At 34.8% G+C, this 16,491-nt stretch overlaps 1 protein-coding gene across 9 annotated transcripts in view; it reads left to right on the top strand.

Moving 5' to 3' along the window:
• The first annotated feature begins 560 nt into the window (after positions 1-560).
• Positions 561-16,491, top strand: part of LOC128912500 (sodium channel protein type 2 subunit alpha) — a 57,219-nt gene continuing 41,288 nt past the window's right edge. For 4 of the 9 annotated variants that reach the window (XM_054208518.1, XM_054208520.1, XM_054208523.1 and 1 more), the window contains exons 1-9: positions 561-827; positions 3,981-4,099; positions 6,643-6,732; positions 8,490-8,618; positions 9,298-9,389; positions 10,296-10,568; positions 13,958-14,021; positions 14,585-14,726; positions 15,540-15,746. In XM_054208518.1, the coding sequence (XP_054064493.1) occupies positions 561-827; positions 3,981-4,099; positions 6,643-6,732; positions 8,490-8,618; positions 9,298-9,389; positions 10,296-10,568; positions 13,958-14,021; positions 14,585-14,726; positions 15,540-15,746 (1,383 nt within the window). Of the gene's footprint in view, positions 828-3,980; positions 4,100-6,642; positions 6,733-8,489; positions 8,619-9,109; positions 9,202-9,297; positions 9,390-10,295; positions 10,569-13,957; positions 14,022-14,584; positions 14,727-15,539; positions 15,747-16,491 lie in introns of all 9 variants that reach the window. The other 5 variants (XM_054208519.1, XM_054208521.1, XM_054208527.1 and 2 more) reach the window with 2 other exon arrangements.

Consider the following 16,491-nt stretch of genomic DNA (forward strand, 5'->3'; position numbering starts at 1 on the left):
GCTAGAGGGAGGATTGGTCCAAGGTGCAGCTTTCAGGATAATAAAGAGGTGAAGTGTCTGGAGTCTCACTCCTCAACACCGAACCAGAAACAGTTCAGAACTGTTGATTCCTCACACTGAATGTGGTGGAAAATACTCCCTACTCTATTCAGGGAATGGATAGCATTACCCTGGATAAAGCCAAGAAGATGATATTTTATTGTATGTGACTTTTTTTTATAGAGTCTATAGAACTGGCCATCTATTGTCTCAAGCACTAAGTGAATTTTAAACTAAATGTTCTGAGAAATGACACCTTCAAGACAACTCTAAGAGGCTAGCTGCAAAGGAAAATGGTTTCTCTTGAAATAAAAACAAATGAAAAAATGCGTTTCACAGCAGCCTTCTCTTGGATGATAATTACTGAATTTAACAAGATGTCCCACAGAAAATTCTATGAAGGTATATTCTTTTACATTGTAGCTATTTGTGTTGCTCTAATTTTTTTCTGTGTTTTTTATATTTTTAGCACTTTTTTATGAGAGAGGTTAAACAGTAATTAAGAGGTGCAGGATGAAAAGATGGCACAATCAGTGCTGGTACCACCAGGACCTGACAGCTTCCGCTATTTCACAAGAGAATCACTTGCAGCTATTGAGCAGCGTGTCAATGAAGAAAAAGCTAAAAAGTCCAAACAAGAACGCAAAGATGATGATGATGAAGATGGACCAAAGCCAAATAGCGACTTGGAGGCAGGAAAGACACTGCCATTTATTTACGGCGACATACCTCCAGGAATGGTGTCCGAGCCCTTGGAAGACCTGGACCCATATTATATCAATAAAAAAGTGAGTGTGTTATATATTTCTATGAGACTTTAAGAAGATTAAAATACAGCAAATCCTCTCAAAGGCATAGTATTTCCAGTATTTTTGCGCCAGTCTTTATGGATAATACATTTTCCCAGCAGCTGATTTCACTGGCAGAATTCTCAATTGTAAGAACAGAAGTTAGTAATGAAAGTTTGTGGGGCCTGGTCTGAAGGTAGAGAAGCATTTGGGTTTGTTTTAATATACCTGGCATTTTACTAAAAATCGTAACTTTCAGTGTTTTACACACAAGAATTGAAGAAGTAGCACAGGGGTTATCTTTAGAATTATTATTTTATTAATTGCTGTATTGGAGATGTGAAGGGAACAGATCTTCACTATGAAACACTTTCTCACAAGCTTTCTTCACTGCCATGTGGAAAGCCTAGGTTGTATTCTCTTGTTGCTGGGAAGTACGTAAAGGTAATTTCTCAGGATATGCTGAAGATCTGCCTCCCATTTTGTACTCTGTAGAGTCATCATATATCTGGGTAAAAAATTTTTCATATCCGGAGGTGTGTTTAAAAAAGGGAAATAAATAAAGAGGAGATAGGAGCTCCTCTTGGAGTGTCGACAGAATGTTACATAACTTAAATATTTTATAGAGATGTTCACTTTTTAAAAAATAAAGCTACATATTTCCTTTTTGTTTAAAGTGCTTGTGACACAACTTGGTTGTGACCAAGCACAATAGTAGCTGAACTTTAGGCTTTTGACCAGATGGCCTTGGGTTTCCTCCAGAATTCCAGTCCCTGGAATAAAAATAATAATTACAGTTACAATTCCAGTCCCTGGAATTCTGGGGGATTTTGGCATCATATGTATTGCACCATCGTTATTCTACCAGCGAAGAAGGAATTACTGATTTTTTATTTTTATTTTTCTGTCTTCATAATTTTTTGTGTGTGCTTTCTTTTCTTTCCTGTGGAAATTAGCCAGTGAATAAAAACAAATGCATATAAAAACCAAACAAACATGAAAGCAAAAAAAAGTACATCAAAGAAAAAGGAATAAAACCTCCAAGAATCCTTATGAGTTAACCTTCACCTAGGTAAAAAAATACAAATGAAGATATTTCCTCCAGGAATTAGGGGTATGCCTCATCACTAATATGTTGAAACAATAACAATATAGGCATACTTAGATAAACTAAACAGAGAACAGTTTTCAAAAAAAATCGGCTGTACCTTAAATGTTCATTGAAGTATTTCTAAAACTCAATTCATGCTATGGGGAGTTAAATTTGTGTTAAATTTGAAAACAAGGTTTTCAATTAAATATCACGTTCTGTTCCTTTTACTCAAGTGACTTACCCTGTTGAAGTCTGGAAGTAAAGCAAATGGAATTTGGGTCAAAGTGCTGATCCCTTTCCTTCCTTCTTTCCCAGTTCTGCAGTAGTAAAAATCTAAATTCAGTGCTGGAAATACTAAAGTTAGCATCTGTATTATCATGCTTGGGAGACTAGAAAAGTAATTCTCCAATTAAGTGTGTGTGCAAAGTAAAATACTGCTGAATTGCTTGTTCCTGATTGAAAAAAGCATAGCAGTTGATCTTTTGATCAACTTTTTTGATCTCTTGATCTTTTCCAAAAGCATAGTGGTTTCTAGTGGGAGATACATGGATTGCTATACGTGGATTGCACTCATAATTTCTCCTTTTTATTTTTCTTTGTGTTCTTTACATATCTTTGATCATTCTTGTTTAGGTCAGGCTCCATTTTAATTTTTTAATATGTCTTGATGAGTCAGCATCGCACAAATGGTACTGCATCAGAGGTTTTGTCACAGTAAAGGGAACAGAAAACACAGGAAAAACTGGTTTGAGGGCAGGTTTTCTTGAACTCCAGGAAGAATAGTAATAGAGTTGAAAATCAATGGTAGCAAAGATAGTACATTACAGACCAATCCTTTCTCCTGTACAATAAAGAACCAAAGTACAGCTTGAGAATCAATGGGTATCTGGGAATGCAAATATGTTCAGTTTGGAAGAGCTGAAATTTATGATTTCAGGCAGGGGAGGCATTGTGTTTTTGGGATTTCAGCTGCTGTATTTAGCACACCTGCTCAGAAAGTAGAGCATAATCTTTATAAAGGCTGCCCTGTGATCCCAGCTGAGGCGGATCATGGCTACTGGCATTGCTCCAGGTTTGCATGGCTTATGTTCCTTTTGGGGTTTTTAGGGCTGCCACAATGCTAGCTAGATCCGCTTACCTTCAATGAGCATGAACTGTCATCCATGTGTAGAAAGAAGAGATGATAGAAATATAGGGGAATTTCCCCAAATGCATGGAAATCTAAATAATTTTAAAGCTTACTGCATTTTAAATAAAGACTTTATTCTTCTTTATTTCCCAGGTTTTAAGAAAACTATTACATTTATAAATGCTTTTTTTAATGTTGGCAGCATGTATGAGTTATTGCAGAAACTGTGGAGAGAGTGAAAATACATGGATTATTGAATTCTGTATTAGGTAAAAGTAAAGCATGACATAAGAAAAATAGACAGAATTGCAGGTACGAAACTCTCACAAGAAATAGTTGAAAAGAGAAGCAACATGTTATTTATTTCTTAGAGTACAGCAAAAACTATCCAGTACATTAGTGTTATGTTGAAAAACTCGTTATTGAACACTCTTAATTTCTTTATTTTCATGAAGATCACTCTAGAAATTTAGATCACTTTGTAGTACTGTTGTATTAGTACTTTGATGTGATAATTGATGCTCGTTATTTGATTCAGGGAATGCTGAAGTTTTAATGGCTCTCTTTTTCTTAAAGGTGTGTGTATATATTATAAGGTACAAAAAGTATACTAATTCTTCAAGTATCACGCACATTTGTACCTTATACACCTGTCTTTCTTTTCTAGCTATCAATATCAGGATAACTTATGATTTCTAAATACATTTATTAAAATGTTTTAATGCAATTATATTCGTAGTAATTTGTCTGGAATCTATTATGTGTGAACTGGAGGAGGGGACTGTGATTCTGGGGGAGGTGTAAATGGAAGAAGAGTTTGACCAAATACGATTAATGATAAAATGAAAATGATTCTGGGTTTGAACTCGTAACTTGTTTGTAACTTGCTATATTTTAAATGCTATTTTTCATTCTGTGTTTCTTTTTCCAGACCTTTATAGTATTGAATAAAGGGAAGGCAATATTCCGATTCAGTGCCACCTCTGCCCTCTACATGTTAACTCCTTTCAATCCTCTTAGAAAAATAGCTATTAAGATTTTGGTACATTCATATCCTTTTCAAGTGGTTAGTCTAAAACTGTAGTGAGATGTTACTTAGTATTTAAATCATTCTCTAGCACATGTCCCAGGATCGATGTGATCTATAGTGCCTTGTCCCTCTTCTCTCTACTATTTCTGTCTTCTGTTCTTTTTCTTATTCCCTTTTTACATTTGTGTTCATTGCTGGATCTTAATATAGTAATATCAGAAGCCAGACAACCAGTCATCCTCCTTTACAATCTCTTCCTGTGTTTTTTTTTTTCTTCCCCCACCTATCTTTCCCTTCCCTCTTATTTTTCCTATAATCATCACATCTTTTTTCATCTTTTCCCCTCCTCCACATTTTTCATGAAGTGCAGATATATTGCTCAAAATACTTTCAGTTCTTCACTGACACTTTGTGTTAAAAATCAGATCTTTGATCCCAGATTTGTGCTTGCATGAATATTTAGCGAAAATATGGTTTCATTATTCCTTTTCACTTTCTGATTCAGATCACAATTGCAGAAGGATAGGTTGATAAAACAGCTTAGGTTTCTTATTTTATTAATCGTTCTCAGTCCTATATGTATCTTACCCGGCTGTTTTATTGCTTGTTCATTATTGCATTATGCACTCATAATCCTGTAGGTGTTTTAATTTCAGTCTTCAAGTAGGTCATGAGATTTCCACATTGCAGATAGGGATTTACAAAGCTAAGTGATCATCATGACCTATCTATTGTTTTGTCTTTTTCAGTGTTTTGATAGTTGACTATAGTAGGCATCCCACTGACGCCAAATGCTGATACGAGCAATGAGGGCATTATATACTTCAGCAAGTTTGCTTACTTAAGGAACCAATACAAATGTTTGCACACTTACGTTTTACAAGAGTCTAACATAAGCACACTGAAAGCAGTTTTGTGTAGCATTACATATAGGGATCGTAAGATCCTGTAGAATAAATCTTGAAAGGATTTTTTTCAATCTTGGTATAGTGGAAGTCTGATAATTACAATGTTTTTTGTGTGTTGGATGTTGTTATCAACGCCTAGCCCACAAATGACTTCAGAATCAATCATGACACTACATAGCTGGTTTAGTATTTGCTTGCTACAGGTGTCATGACAAATAATTATTTGTCAATTATCTGACAGTCCTTAATATGTTTCAGAGCATTATTCAGTTACATGGAATAATGGAAGATCATGGAATAATGGAAGATCATGGGACTGAGACAGTGGTGAAGAGCTAGTCACCAAAGTCAGAATGTTAAAAAACGTTTAAAATTGTGGGAAGGTATATTCTAGTTATTTCTCCACTGATGAAAGAATGCAACTCTGAGAGGACATTTAATCAAAAAGGATTTTGAAAGCCTATGTAAAATACAGGCTTGTGAAACACTCTTATGAAAACATGTAATTTTTTATGGTTTTTAAAATACCTTTCTTTCTCTTCTGCTCTGTTCATATATGAATTGTATAATGAGAAGCTAGGTTCTGAGTAAAAGATTTGAAATAGAATTACTGAGCAGAAGACCCAAAGAATTGTTGAGTGTAATGCCAGAGTTTGACAGTTCTAGAAGGCAGAGGTATTTACTCTTGCTTGAAAGTTTTTTTTCATTAATACAGATATGCAATGAAAACTGCAAGAGGGGCACCTCACAGTATTTCCCACCCCATTATACCAGGATTTTTATTTAGGAGCACCGTGTGAGCCTGCATTTTAGTTACAGAAGCTAAACCGCTTCTCAAAATCGAGCTTTGTCCTCTTTCTTGTTTTAGGTGATGGTGCCATCATGTGGACGTTTTGTGCATCATCTGTGTGGTTTTCATTTGCGTGTTTGTATTTTCATTTCTAAGAATGTCATCAGTCCTGAGAGTGAAAGGTTGTAGATCCAGAGCAGTTCTGTTAAAATCAATGACGTTATTTATGACTTGGACCTGTTCTGGAATTCTTTTTAGATTTCTTTTTTTTTGAGAATAAAATGTGCCTTCCCCTCCATCAACATTTATATTACAAACACTGTACATAAAGCAAATAGTAATAAAATAATTCTCTCCCTAAAATTTCCCTATGCTCTCTCCTACTATGTGACAACTAGCTTTCAATAGATGTATTATAATGATAAGCAAAATTGTTGATACATGCCAAATTTTATGGTGAAACATAGAAGAGTGAAGAAAATGTATTTTTCACTGTTTTGTATTCATGAAGTAGATCAGATTTCCCAAACAAATGTTTTTTGTGATATTCCACTAAATTTGAAGCTACTACTTCAAGCTCTCATATTTTTATTCAAAAGAAAATATCATCTTAAGGTCTTAAAATTAAGAGTTGTTTGGTTTTTTTTTATCTTTCACATTTTCTAATTTTAGTGTGTGATTGTTCTCTTTTAGCTATAAAGCAGTGACTACGGAACCTTTAACATATTCAGGGCCTTTTCCCAAGTCTTAACAGAGCAGTGGAGGGATAAATAGCTCCTGATAGTGGAAATCTACCAAAGCAGCGTGTTATTTGATACTCTTTTTATGAGCTTTTCAGGCGTACATTCCTTAACTCTTAACCTACATTATTCAGCATGCTTATCATGTGCACTATTTTGACCAACTGTGTATTTATGACTATGAGTAACCCTCCAGACTGGACAAAGAATGTAGAGTAAGTTAAATGGATTTTCTTTGAATGATGTTCAGTAATCTGAAATAAACTGCTGTAAATGATTTTATATTAGGCTGGTATCTACTGTCAGCAGCTACCTTGTTGGCATATCCTTTCAACAGCTATTCTGATGCTAGTTTATTCTGTGTAATATTAAATACATATATTTTACAACACTTGCCTCATAACAAGTTGTTTAATGTCCACCCTCTGTTTGCAGTACTAAATGGGGAACGTAAGAAGAGAAGCCAGTCTTATGACCATGCAAAAATGTGGATTATAAATATTTTTCCACTGCATTCTATGTTACGTCTGTGCAAGAATGCAGGCAAATACGTTCTTCCATCTACTGCAATAACTGTTACAGATAAGGGATCGTCTAATGAATGTCTGTGTTCACCACAGTGCAGCTTTCCTTTACCAAAGACAATCTAACAATTGAAAGCTTGTATGAAAAATAAGCTATTAAAAAAGTGTTTAAGTGGTTGGCTAGTCTTCCCATAGGAAGAGAAAAGGTCCAATATGATGTCAGCTACTTTGTGCTGATATACAATTGGTGCATATTTTGTGATAGTTCCAAGACTGCGGACCACAGTGTGAAACACTGCTCTTTATGGTTCTTCCTTTTTCCAATAGCATTCTACGCTTCTGCTTCTTCTTCATTCCTAACTGCTTTGGATGATACGTACTTGTTTAGTCTTCAGTAATCAAAAGGTTAATCATAGGGCTATTAAAGTCAGTAGAGGCACTCTCATTTTGAGTTCAATGAACATATATGTATTCAGGATGTGTAGCATATAGTAAATATTTATTAATAAAGATAGCTAACTTGAATATTTCTACATGTCATTATGTTGTGCCATTTAGATATACAACAGAAGTCCTTCTCATCTGTTGAGTAAAGTTGTGCAGGAAAGAAATTTTTGGTTTAGTAATTGAACTGAAAAAATTTACATTGCAAAATTGGTTTCAGGTTGGCTCAAGTCTGAAAACCAGTTCAAGCCTTTTAAGCAGTTCAATTTGAATTCTTTTCCGTTAAACATATAAATGAAAGTAAAAATTTCAAGATGACATCATTTGGAGATCGAAAATTGAAATGACTCAGAATGCCAGAATTAAATATTTTTACTTTTTACATTTCAACCACATTTTTTAGCCAAAATGAGTAGCTGAATGTTATTGGCATTTGTAAATATTTTTGGTTGTTCTTGCGCAGGATTTTGCATCTGAAAAGAGTTGTTTCTCTCCAGTGCTATGCTTGTCTTGCTGAAGGTGAAGTACTGGATACACCTACTCTGTAACAAAGTCAATGAGGACTGATGAGGGTTGGCACATTGCCAGCGCATGGTGCTAAGCAGCATTTCAGCATAAAAATAACATTGAAGAAAGAAACTTTTAGTCTGGAAGCAACTTCTGAAATCCTAACATAATCCATCTGTGTGTTTTGTTATAACATGGATTCAAATTGGACAAAAACATGCACCAATGAAGTAACTGGGAATTTTGCAACTGTGTCGTTGGTATAGATTATAGAATTTGAATTTAAGCTATGGGTTGGCATTTAGTCTTTTAATCATAGCTTGATTCCTCCTTCCTTACGGTATAAATTCTGCAGATGTTTAAAATTGGCCGTAACTTCCATTAAAATCTTGTGCCACTTAAAGAGAAGAAAATGAGAATAAAGCAACTAGAGAGCATAATGTGTAAAGATAATATTTATGTGTTTCTATAAATTCTGTCTTGCGTATTTTCCTCAGATACACATTCACTGGAATTTATACTTTTGAGTCACTTATTAAAATTCTTGCAAGGGGCTTCTGTTTAGAAGATTTTACATTTCTTCGAGACCCATGGAATTGGCTAGATTTCACTGTCATTACATTTGCGTAAGTCATCTTTTCTTTTTTTTAAATAAGAAAATCTTTCTGATAGCATTAAATTAGTGACTAAAAATTGCCTCATATTTTGTCAGCCAGAACATTTGGAGCCTGGACTTCCTGCGGTTTCAATATGTTTCTTCTACCTCTTTTACACATTTTAGTATTTCTAACTAAGCATGTGCTGCAGAGGCCAGCATTGTGTGCCAGCACGTTAGGACTGTGAATGCCATCAGCCTGAACTGTTCATATCCTGTCTCCTTTCTGCATACCAGAATTAAAGGAATCTTTTTGACTTCCTCCTATAAGCTGACCAAATTAGGTTTCAAACATCAAGTCAATTTGGTTTATTTTGATAAAACTTAATTTAATTTTATGGTCAGAAGCATATTTATAACACAGGCAAAATACAGTGAACGGTGAAGAGGTCTTGATCAAAGACCCAAGCAAATAGGATAAAATCTGCCTCAATTCTGAGTAACTGTGATTTAATTCTACAGGTATGTAACAGAATTTGTAAACCTAGGCAATGTTTCAGCTCTTCGAACTTTCAGAGTATTGAGAGCTTTGAAAACTATTTCTGTAATCCCAGGTAAGAAGTAGTTGGTGTAAGGTGTTAGGCCCCTCGTATCTCCAACTGTTATTTGTGTGCTGTCATTGTGTTTGTGTGTGAACTCCCCTATTACAGATATGTGACAGAGTTTGTGGACCTGGGCAATGTCTCAGCGTTGAGAACATTCAGAGTTCTCCGAGCTTTGAAAACAATATCAGTCATTCCAGGTGAGAGCTAGGTTAAACACCGAGGCTGACTTTTGATCCACAAAGGCTGTACTCACGTTTTTAAAGCATAAGCCTTGTTTGCTACACATTGTTAACAAAATAAAAAAGCAGGAATCAAGACATGTAATTTATTTAAATTGATTCTTGCTTTTCTTATATTAGTTGTATTTTCTTTTCAAAAAAATCAGCCTTTGAGTTTAACAAATTCTTGCATGAGATTCTTGCAGTAAACAGCCTATGTGATTTGCATCTTATGACATCAAGCTTTCCTTTACATGTTTTAAATATAAGTTAATTTTAAGCTTTCATACTGATGCAAATTTTATCATTTATTGCAGGCACTTGATATAGCAACTTAATGCAGTTTTAAGTCATGTATAAAAAATTAAACTGAAGGATAGCATGGGCCGTGCATGGGGTATTGTTTTAAAGATGTCTTTCTTCTCCAAACCATCACCCCTCTTATATTGTAAGAAGATTATTATGAGGATATCATTCAAATATGCACTTATAATGTCTTTATAATGGGTTCACTAATGCAGAATACTTTTTTAAAGGTTCGTAAAAGGAAGGTTTGGGCAAGAAGCATCAACAAAAGCAAATGATGCTTTTCTATGTAGGGTTGAGATATAGCATGAATAATAAAATCACTTGTTTTGGCATAAACAACGTATTTGGTATTTTCTACTTTTTATTTCAGTACACTATAAAATAAGCATAAACTTACAGCTTTTCATTCATCTTCACAAGTAATAAGGCTTTTCGTGAAAATTATTGTGTCACGAATATTAGACTCATTTAGTTGTCATTTTGCATGAAATCTTTACATTGTCAGGAAAAATCACATGATTTTTTGTGTGTTTAGTATCTGTTTAACATCATAGTAAAAATCTTTTTTCTTTGCAGGCTTGAAGACTATCGTGGGAGCCCTAATTCAATCTGTGAAGAAGCTCTCGGACGTTATGATCCTGACTGTGTTTTGTCTGAGTGTATTTGCACTAATAGGGCTGCAGCTGTTCATGGGCAACTTGAGGAATAAATGCCTGCAGTGGCCTCCAGACAATTCGACTTTTGAAACAACTGTTATTTCCTACTTTAATAGCTCTATAGGTGAAAATGGTACATTTATTAATACAACAATGACAATATTTAACTGGGATGAGTACATCGAAGACAGAAGTAAGACTTCATTATATCATCTACTGCATTGATTTTCTGGAATTTTTTTTAAACAGATATAAAAGCATCAGTATTTTCTCATTGAAATTAAAATGGTGTAATCTGGCCAAAAGACATAAAAGCACTGATTTTGTGTAGTAAATAAAAGAACAGTCATAATGTAGTTTAACGTACTCATAATATTTTACTGGGTACCAGAATATCTTTTTACCTTTTACTGAGTACGACTTTTAGAGTAAATCCACATTGTAGCACAAAGCAGAAATTTCTGTGCTAGTGTGGGGCCTCCTGAAATAGTGTCACAGTCCTAATATGGGATCTGAAATTGGATAGTTCAATTAATGCCAGATAATGCCAAGTATCATAAATCCACATTTGAATGTCAGTTATCTCATGAATCCTGCCATAGCATGTAAATGCAGCTGTGATATTTCTTCTGGAACTTCCTGAGTGTCTCTGCACCCCACTCCCTTGCACAACACAGACATGCCTTTATGAGAGTACTGGTAATTTATCCCATGCTTCTTATTCTAGCAAAATAAGAACTAGGTGACATATTACATATCTTTTAATTTGTTTCTTATCTGTGGAAAATCAAGAAATTAGCGTGTTTGTCCAACTCTGGACATATCTGTAGTAGATTGCTGTTCTGTCTTTCATAATGGTAGATAGTTTCAGTCTCTCCAATTTATCTATTTAGTCTCTCCAGTTTATTTTCATGTATTTAGGGTTTTAACTTTGTAGTTAGGCATAATCTTACGTTTTTTATAAAGTCTGTTTAAATGCTGTAACTGATGCCTGTATCACTGAAAGTTAGGAAACCTCAGTTTAATAGCTAAATGCTTTTGGATCCAAGTCTTATTGCCTTATAATCCTTTAATATACTTATCATTTCAGCATGCTTGTAGTATCATAGAAATGTAGTCTTGGAGAAGATTTTGGGTGATAACCTATTCTTAAAAACATCTGAAAAACAGATTCCATTCCATTCCTCTTTAGCTGCTTCTGGTACTAAATCACACAAATAGACAGTTTTTTCTAAATGTCTGACCTGAATTCTCCTAATTTCAGTTTGAATATGTTACTCCTACTCCTGTGGACTTAGAAATAAGATAATCATAGCCTACTTAAATTACTCTTTATGGTATTTTAGAACTGTTATCTTCTTTATTTCTAGTCTTTTCTAAACCAAGCAAGCCTATTTTGTTTTGCATTTTCTATACCTATTTTAACATTTTTTTTTCTTTTTTGGATTCTTTCTAATTAGTTTGGGATTTTTGTTTGGGTTTTTTGTTTTTTGTTTTCGTTTTGGGTTTTTTTAATGAGATGCTCTAATCTGGTACTTAATCCTCTAATAAATTAGAAGTAATTACCTCATGTGCCATATATGCAACATGGCTATTAACACATCTCAAAATGACATTATTTTTATATCAGCAGTGTATTGTTAATTCCCAGTCAGCTTGCAGTTCATGACAGTCACTGCATCATTTTTACAGCAGTGTCCGTGGACAGATCCTGTCTATTTTGCATTTATGTATTTGATTTTGCCTTGTCAGCTGTTGCATTTTCCACTTGTCTCTGTTGAAATAAATCCAATTGCTTTTGGACCAGCTTGTTAGTTTGTAAAGGTCATTCTAAATTTCAATCATTTTCTCTTCTAGCTTGATGTCTTCAGAATACTTGACGCATTTTTTCTATTATTTCACATCTTCAGTTGGTAATGAACTCATTATGAAAACCAGGTATAGCACAGATCCCTGGGGGATCTTCAGAAAGCTGCCCTTAGAAATTGACATTAGGCCACTGGCAACTGCTCTCTGAGAGTCTTTTTTTCTAGTGTTTTGTAAGAATTGCAGCCAGAACGTATCTCCTTTATTTGCTTATGAAAGTGTTGTGTAGGACTTGTACCCATGACTGTTGTCCTGTTATTAAATTGGCAGGACACAGGAATAGTTTTATATATGGCATATTGTTTATAAACTCATATTGACTATTTTTATTACTTTATCATTATCATCTTTGTATTGAAAAATGTATAATTTGAATGTTTTCAAAAATAGTGGCCTGAGAGTTGAGCTGACTGGATAGTTTAACTGGATCCTCTGCTTACCAGAGGAGGAGCTGTGCCGCGTGAAAATGTGAATTAGGCCCACAGATAATTTTGAAACTCCAGCTTGGTGCCCATCTTCATCTTTAAACTTTTTAAGCTTTTAAAGTAGGGGTTAGATCTCTCATGGGGCACGACTATGTGAGCACTGGAATGTCTGAAAATCCACTGTTTTCTTATCTGATAGCTGAGAATAGATTGCAGATGCACATTATGCATATAATCTCTCTCTCTCTTCTAAAAAAGCAGATTTTATACTGTCTCTCTCCTAATACTGGTGGTGTCAGAGTAGAAGCAGTCAATAGGAACTGGTTGCAATTCCCTGTTTGTCTCTTTAGCATTAGCCCTCAGTTAGTTCATGCCAGCTAAGCTAGTCCATGCCAGCTGGCAGTGAATCTCAAGAAACCATCTGCTTCCTGGGAACAGCCAGAACATACCTAATTTTGGCAACTTTAGTTTAATGTGCCACCTGACCCAAAAATCTCCACTAGAGAGTCCCATTTTACCATAAGAATCCCAAACTAGGAATTGATGGCAAATTTTTTTTCCCTTTCTGCCTCAAAGCAAAACAAAGAAAAGAAAAGAATGTGCTGGGGGCTTTTAAGACTTCCATTTCTTTAAATTGTATTTTACCTCATTTTGATAGTTAGCCTGTTAAAAAAATACATATAGGTACTTCAAGTACATTTCTCGGCTATAGAATTCCATGTAGTAATTTTTTGTAATGTACAATAAAAGCTTGGTTTCTCCCTCAGCTGCTCGAGTCAAGATCCAATTAGCAATTTCTTGTGCATGTTGTGTTGCGTTTTCATGCTGCAAAAATTTCAGTACTTTTTAAAGTAATATTTGGATAAAATAGTATGTAGTAAATACTTATAAATGAATAACACTGAATGGTATGTATCAAAATGCATGAACAAAGGCAGGGAATCACCCTTATCCTTTGTCTTGTTTTCCTGGTATTTGTTCACTCATTTGCTGACATACACATTTAGTATTCCACCCATTGTATCTTACTCATTTTGGTAGGTTACTGAGAATTAGCTGTACAACTACCTTTCTATTTTCTAAAGAAAGGCCAACTTCAAGACTCTATATTTTCTTGTCAAAACAGTATTTTCCATGCTTTTTTTCATTCCTAATAATTATATATTGCAGTTAAAGTGTTAGCTCTGCTTATTTCTTTGAAGTGTAAAAGTCTATAACGTTGCTCAATTTCCATTAGGTATAAATGATGTCTTTCTCATCACCTTTTTAATTTTTATTTTTTTTAAAACAGATCATTTCTACTTCTTGGAAGGACAAAATGATGCTCTGCTGTGTGGCAATAGCTCAGATGCAGGGTAAGAAAACGGTCATCATTTTTCATTATGCATCGAGAAAAAAGAATTTGCTGCTTAGAATAGCTCAGGTGGTCAACTTTAGTATCAACTGTACTGTAGATTTGCAAATTACCAATGTTTTGCAATTGAAACTATACCTAAATATAACTTATGTAATTTGAGTTTACACAGGCACTTTCTTCAGCATCTTAAGCTAATTTTATAAAAGTAACCACGAGTGCTATGTGCATAAATTAACTGCCAGCTTACTGACAACTGTTTATCATCAGCCATGCTAGTTGACATTCTTCTCTTGTCCTGGTTAAGATGTGTTGATATGACAAATTGTGGGGAAGGGTAGACTACTATTAGTTATATTAGTAAAGCATTGAAATATCATTAGGAAATCGAATGAAAAAATGAAAACCAATAAGATATATATTTTTATCTTAGGTATGTAGAATAAAATTTTACTTGTTCATAATTTCATTAGCAACTGGTACTCCTGAACAATATTGTGATTTACTATAGCATATCGTAATTTAGAGTAGTTGTTAAAAATAGCATTTCCTCTTCTTTTGTAGTCAATGTCCAGAAGGATATATATGTGTGAAAGCTGGTAGAAACCCCAACTATGGCTACACAAGTTTTGATACATTCAGTTGGGCATTCTTGTCACTGTTTCGATTGATGACTCAGGACTTTTGGGAGAATCTTTACCAGCTGGTGAGGACTTATTAAAATAAACAGCACCATCACCAATACCATTACTACATAGTATTTGCATAGTTATTTTCATTCACGTGTCCCTAGGGCCTTTGGGACAGAAATCATCTTTTATTTCATATATGTAAGCTGTCTAAAACAATAGGGACCTTGTTCATGATTTAGGTTCCCGTGTACCACTGAAATACATAAAAAGAAATAGCTGCTATTTTGTAAAGTTGGTTAAGCATTATTGTTTCTTTTCACTTAAATGAACTTAAGTTGTTAAAGCTTCTTGCCCAAACATGCTGTAAATAGATGCTAGTTAAAGTTATTTGCAGTCTAGTACAAATATATTGTCTTTGAAAAGGTTACATCTTGTCCCTGAACTACACGTATTCTTAACCTGAAGGACAGTGATGTTTTGCAGCATGATGTTTCGTATATTGCACTGTCTTTGTGGCATTGTTTGGGACTGATGAGACAAGAAGGTAAGATGCTGATTAGTGGCCCCACTACTGTTAGATTTAAAGTCTATAATACAGATGTATAGTGGGGGCAGCAATTGCTACTACATATTTTCATTAGTAGACGTTCTGAAGTATTCAAACTACAGGATCTTATTTACCTTGACCATAGTAGACACAAAACTTGGATTTTTGCACATGTAGCCAGGATATAAAACTATTTGTGTATGGAAAAAGTAACTAAATCATCTTGTGCTGACCCAAAGCAATCTTATAATGTATTTCTAGATTGTAACACAGATGTTACCATGTTATGCAACAGTGTTTAAAAGTTTGCTAAAAATGTGTATTATTTCTTTTTCCCCAGACACTGCGTGCTGCTGGGAAAACATACATGATATTTTTTGTTTTGGTCATTTTCCTGGGTTCTTTCTACTTGATTAACTTGATCCTGGCTGTGGTTGCCATGGCCTATGAAGAACAGAATCAAGCAACCATGGAAGAAGCGGAACAGAAAGAAGCAGAATTTCAGCAAATGCTGGAACAACTGAAAAAGCAACAGGAAGAAGCTCAGGTATCCCTATAAAGTAAAATTCCGTCTTCCACTCATGATTGTGATCGGATGCTTTGTGTCCACATATGAGAATACTTTTACTCCCCTATTCCTAACAATATATTACCTTCAGTCTTATAAATTCCTTCCTTTTGCAAACAATCCTTAATGTTTTCCTTTGCATTGTTTCTGCTGGCTTGAGTGAACCTGTTAATTTGTGACCAAAATGATAACCAATAAGCTAAAGTACTTGATTTTCAAATTGGAGGTGGAAATTAACTTTTTTACTGAGCACTTGAACAAGTTGCCCTGAGTGCTGGTGGAATCACCATCCTTGGAGATAATCAAAAGCTGTCTGGACATTGTCTTGGGCAACCTGCTTTAGGTGATGCTTTCTGTGCTGGGGAAGTGGACCTGATGACCTCCAGAGGTTCCTTTCCAATCTCAGCTATTCTGTGATGCTGTGAAATGGAGATGGAGATTTGGGGGAAAAAGCCCAGGAATTCCACTTATTTAAGTAACAGAAGCAAAACTATTGTAGGTGCTGTGGGAGAAATATTTTGCTTCAGCAACATCCGGGTTTTTCTACTCCTTCCCCAGCTCTCACAGCAGAAAGCCATAGTGCTCCAGTTTTAAAGACAACTCGAAAAAGTGAGAAACTGGAGAAAATGCTTCTGTGGTACAGACATCATGATTATATACTGCTTTGAAATTCCTTTTCATGTTTTGAAGACTCAGAAATCTTTAATAGGATAACTGATAATGT

This window comes from Rissa tridactyla, chromosome 7 (assembly GCF_028500815.1).
Source record: "Rissa tridactyla isolate bRisTri1 chromosome 7, bRisTri1.patW.cur.20221130, whole genome shotgun sequence".
Classification (NCBI taxonomy): Eukaryota; Metazoa; Chordata; class Aves; order Charadriiformes; family Laridae; genus Rissa; species Rissa tridactyla.